The following is a 5,296-nucleotide window of genomic DNA, read 5'->3' as shown; positions in this document are numbered from 1 at the left end:
GAGACTACTGATGGCTAAATGGTCAGACTAGTTTAACCTGAAGCCAAGTACACCGTAACAGAGCCCACAGAAACCAAACTAGTAGCATGTCTAGTCACAAATCTTAGACAGAACTAGACAGATCTGACTGCAAATTAAACAAGGTAATTGAACACCTGTAGACAGACCAGACTGCTAATTAAACAAGGTAATTGATCACCAGGTTAGGGTCCAAAGGAAAGCAATTAGTGGGCACTAAACATCCAAAATGTGGTCAGAAATGAAGTACGCAAAGCACATAAACCTAAAGATAATCAAGAACAGAGCCTGGTTTTTCAGAATATGAAAGAGTGGGGAACTTTAACTTTATATCATTCAGGTATGTACAATCCTTTCTTCAAAGGAGATGTCTCTTTTTTTTTCTATTTTCCTTTTTTTTGTTCACGTACACTTTTTCCTTTTGGTACATGCACAAAACATGGGGAGGGGAAGAAAATTTGTCCTTTCTCTTTCGGAACAGCACACAAGATCGCAAACCGAAAAAGGAACTATATATGTCATCAAGAAGCTTAAGAGTGTTTGAGGAGCGCTTACACCAGTCACTCGGTCCCATCGAGGCCTGGACCGGCATCTTCCAGCAATCTCAGTCTTCGTTATTCTTCTTCTTCGCTATTCTCTCTACATCCATTGCATGCAAGCAAGCAAAACAGGTGAAGGTTGAAGCAACTTCACGCAAAAGAAGCCCGGCGCTGCAGGTGCCTCAAGCTCTGCTCCATGCTGACCTTCACCATCTCGGCGAGCATCTTCTTGGCCTTCCCGCCGCGGTCCTCCCCGTCGATCTGAGAAGCAATGTTGCTGACGATGTTCTCCAGCGTGTTGGGCTGCAGCTTCGACCTTGAGTAGGGCGAGTTGCGCAGCAGGTCGAGCAGAGCATGCGCCTTCACTCTCGACTTGGGAGTGCCATGGGCTGTGAGCTCAAGAAGACCAGGGATGGCGCCTTCGTTCAGGATAGGGTCTCTGTATTTACTGCGGTCGCTCTCGCACATCGTGAGGAGAGCCCCGACGGCGTGCTCTCTGCCTTGGAGGGAGCCTTCCTCAAGCACCTCCACGATGGTGAGCACCCCGCCTTCCTCGGAGGTCAGGGCCACCCGGCCTTGATCAAAGGCGAGCAGGGATTCCAAGAGGGCGCAGCACTTGTCTGCTGTCTTGGAGGACCTCTTGCCGCACCTCAGTAACTCTAACAAAGGGGGGATGGGTTGGACAGAGAGGATGGTTTGGAGGTTATCTGCAATGGTGGAGAGGTTGTAAAGGGCCATCACAGCATCATTCTTGGCCTGCGGATTCCCTTGTTTCAGGACCTTTACAAGGAGAGGGATTGCTCCGGATGCGCTTATGATGGGCTTATTTGTGGATGAGGCTGAGAGAGTGAGGATAGCAGCAGCCGCATACTCCTGTAAGTTGAGATCGCTCGACTGCAGGTAACCAAGCAGCGGCTCAAGCGCACCAGCATCCAGTATCTTGATCTTATTCCTGCATAGATGAAACAATACCAGTTTAGGAACAATGTGCGCGCATCATACAAACTCTACTGCTCTGCAAGCGAAAGAATTCTGGGAAATATTACAAAGCCAACTAACTCCACATTTCAGATTGTAATACACGTTCTCAAGGAGGATTACATTGCTTGCATGGTACATGTATTAAAGAAGAAGTTTCGTCTATAGGAAAGCTATGTCAGACACGACTTAGGAGCAGTACAAGGTCCACCATAGGGCCAAGTTTAGTGCTAGACAATGACGAAGACCAAACAGTAATCCAGTACTCGGTACTCAGTTAGGCCAGCTATTGCAGAGATCTAAACTGTACTACTAGGACGGTGTCCAGGACGACTGAGAGCTGGACATGTGAATTTTACGCCAAGATGGGAACCATGATGAAATAGCAGTACTATTGTATAGTACCTTTGAATGTTCCAGTTTAAATCTAATCACTCTAAGATACTCGATTAATCCACTGATTAGGGGTTAGAAGGGTTTTCCTGATGCCCCCATGCTGGTTTAATTGTTTTTCCTGATTACTCATTTGCAACATCAAATAGCCCTCCTTGATTCGAAGGATTTCTAAAGGAATTTTGGGGGATCTAATGCTTAGGAATTTTTTATTCTCCGTGGGTTGTTTGATTCATGGGATTGCAATCCATTTAGGAATTTCTTCCATAGGGTTCACTTGTAGCAATTTTTTCCAACCTCGTGTTAAGAATCCTATGTTTTCCCTGCACAATCAAGCGCTCATACTAATCCTGCAGGATTGAGGATGGCATGCCACTCTCTTCTTCTGGTTTGTTTTTTCTACCCGTACGTTTTACAAATCCTGAGAATCAAAGAGGCCCTTATATTGCTCACAAAGGGAAAGGGATACAGAAGCAGAAGCGGGAAATTTGAAAGTAGGAGAGTCTAATTTTGGCCTCAGATTAGCATTAGCACATTGATCCTCGCCGCCGGCAACACGAGTAACAGCTACTCGATACGCACAGTTGTTGCCGAGGCTCACACCAAACAATGTCATCACCGGCCAATTCATATCCAAGAAGAAGAAAAAACCTCGCTCCAGACGGGAAGAAGGAGAATCAAGAATCGCGCAAAACGGGATAGAAAGAATCGCATCACAAATCGGAACAAAATCACGGAGGGCAGCAGTAATATCGAATATCCAAGAAGAAGGAAATCACGGCCAGATCCGCAGAAAGGTATCAGTGGCGGCTGCCCCTCTGGCTCTGGTGAGGGGTTAGGGTTTTCAGGTCGCGGTGCCGTGCGCTCCGCTTTATAAAGGCTTGTCGAGGATGGATGGGCCAAGAGCAACGAGGGAAGTGCGGCCCATGGGCCGAGAATAAACTACGCCTGGTACTATCGGCTGGCCTTATCCATGGCGGTCTAAACGGATGGAACCAGATCAGATCTTCATTCATTCAAGAATCAAGACAAGAAGTTGATTCTCTCATCGCTGTTGGCACAGTTGACATCACCAGACCGAGCGGCAGTTAAAACTTAAAAGCAAGGCATCAATTCCACAGAGAAGCAGTAAAGGATCGGCTCAGCTCTGAACAGAAGAGTGGGTGATGAATTTACCCGCTTGATGAATTTACCCTCGAGGAAACAGAGTAAACAGAGGGATACCTGCACCTGACCGACTCCTATCCGCAGGTTGATTGGTATCAGTATCAGGCCTACCAACGACCAACGGGTCAACATGCTTGGATATACTCTCTAGTATCCGAAAGCAGATTAGCTTACGGCATCATGGGCAGGAAATTTCCAAAGCAGGTGTGGGAGGCTAACTGTATCTTGACCGCGGCAATTGGAAAAGGGCGAAAATATTAGGCAGCAGCCCAAGAATTCTCTTCTCTGCAACAAAGAAGAAAGAAAGACCGCTTCAACTGATGCTAGATTTTTCTCTCGGAAGCCGCCAACCAGGATACGGTGGTTGGCCAACTTAGGTCAGCGTCCAAATCAGACCAACAATCTACTCTACTCTAAACCCACCCGTCTTGTTAGCTTTCCCCATGGTTGAATGGTCATCTCTTTGCCACCAGCAGAAACGATCCGATTGGCCGCGCGTCCAAGGGAAGAGAAGAAAAGCATGATGATGGATGATGCCTTACCTGCTAGATGATGATGTTTGATCGTGATGATCCTACACTAGAATATGCTTGCCTTGCTGCCTTGTAGTAAGAGGCTAATTTTTCGGGGGAATATGTCTTCATGGTAAACACGTAGAAGCAATCACACGGCGACGCCATAATAATACACATTACAGAATTACCACCGGTGGCTGAAAAATTGATTTCACCCAACAACCAAGCAACTGTGCGGCAATCTTTTTTTGTGGCGGAGGACCACGGAAGGGTTGAGGAGGGGAAGATATTTTCTGAATGAAGGGCGGAGGCAAATCGAATTGATAAGCCGCCACGATTAAACAATTCGTTCGATTGGGACCAAGAATTGTACGACCAACCAAACACAAACACAGAACCAGTCCAAAAACCGGTGATCAAATAGGCCCGTGCGGTAGCTAGACGGTTAAATCCAAGAAAACTCTGCACGCTCGCAGCAAAGTCGGCAAACAATTTGAACTTCTTTGCGGAAATTTGAGGATCGATTGGGCGTGGAACGTGGAAACTGTCGGTGAAATCTATCGGAAATCCGAACTGGTATCGCTGCTAGTGAGCCTGGCGGAGATAGATTACCGACTTCAGCGACAAAGGGAACAAACTTCCAAACTATTTCAAATCATTTGGGGGACATATTAGCAAATCTAAGCAATTGTTGGGTGTGAAATAAGAGGACAAATACTGCCAAATCGAAGCAATCGGGAATTCCAAGTTCGATATCCGAAAAACACGGAAGAAATTAATTAAGCTTGATTTGAAAAGCAGAATTAATTAACATCGGCGCTACTGAGGGAGCGATACAGAGGATATGCGGGGGAAAGGGGTTCGGCGGGCTCTGTACCTCTCGTCCCTGACGGCGAGGTTGAGCAGCGCGAGCAGCGCGGCCTCGCCGGCGCCGTCGGGCGCGCCGGACCGGAGCATGGCGACGAGCGGCTCCACGGCGGCCGCCAGCTTCCGGCGGTGCCGGGCGGAGGCCCGCGTGAGGCGCCGCACCTCGCGCGCCGCCTCCACCTCCCCGCCCCGCACCCGGTCCACCAGCGCCCGCAGCGCCGCCGTCTCCGACGGCCGCTCCGCCGCGCCCGCCAACCCGTGGTGCTGCCGCTCCCCCGACGACGACGACGACGGGCTCACCGGCTCCGGCGACTCCATCTCCTCCGCTCCGGCCTCGAGGTGTGGGTGGGCAGCTCCGGTGGTCTCTCTGTGTCTCCTCTGTCGTTGGCGTCGCTCGCTCGGTGGTGGGGTGCGAGGAGGGGAGGGGGTCGGGCCGTCGTGGTCTTATTGGGAGCACGGGCGGGGCGGGGGTGGATGGCGACGGCGACCTCAACGGGGGAGTAACGGCGCCGTTACCTCGCCGTTCCGTTTCGCTGGCTTTCCGTCCCGTCGAGCGGTGTGTGTGTCGGGCTGTCGGCCGCGGGCATGGGGAACTGCGGACGGCCACATATGCGTGCGAGGGGACACGTCGGCTCGAACCGGCACTCGACACGTCGACGCCGCATGCCATGTGACTTAAAAACACTTTTATAAGTCAGGTGACTTAAAACCAGTGATGGGACCCACGTAAAGGGGTGGCTTACAAGTTTTAAGTTGGGGTGGAGCAACTTAATTATGACTTATAAGTTGAGGTGACTTATAAGTTGGGTCTATTTGGCA

At 49.9% G+C, this 5,296-nt stretch overlaps 1 protein-coding gene across 1 annotated transcript; it reads right to left on the bottom strand.

Annotated features, from left to right (window-relative positions):
• Positions 1–310: 310 nt before the first annotated feature.
• LOC109735890 (U-box domain-containing protein 9) lies at positions 311–5,056 on the bottom strand. The gene is made up of 2 exons (XM_020295092.4): positions 4,488–5,056; positions 311–1,509 (listed from the first exon to the last, which is right to left on the bottom strand). The coding sequence occupies exons 1-2, from the start codon at positions 4,793–4,795 to the stop codon at positions 708–710; spliced, it is 1,110 nt and encodes a 369-aa protein (XP_020150681.1). The 5' UTR covers positions 4,796–5,056; the 3' UTR covers positions 311–707.
• Between the last annotated feature and the right edge of the window lie 240 nt (positions 5,057–5,296).

The sequence above is a fragment of the Aegilops tauschii genome, chromosome 3, assembly GCF_002575655.3.
Source record: "Aegilops tauschii subsp. strangulata cultivar AL8/78 chromosome 3, Aet v6.0, whole genome shotgun sequence".
Classification (NCBI taxonomy): domain Eukaryota; kingdom Viridiplantae; phylum Streptophyta; class Magnoliopsida; order Poales; family Poaceae; genus Aegilops; species Aegilops tauschii.
Note: the sequence above shows the minus strand (reverse complement) of the source record. Positions and strands in the feature narration are given on the sequence as shown.

Excerpts from the sequence above, each read along its gene's own strand:
- LOC109735890 (XM_020295092.4), bottom strand. The coding sequence starts at position 4,795 with ATGGAGTCGCCGGAGCCGGTGAGCCCGTCGTCGTCGTCGTCGGGGGAG. Across the intron at positions 1,510-4,487 it reads CTCGCCGTCAGGGACGAGAG|GAATAAGATCAAGATACTGG; the intron begins GTACAGAGCCCG and ends TCATCTATGCAG.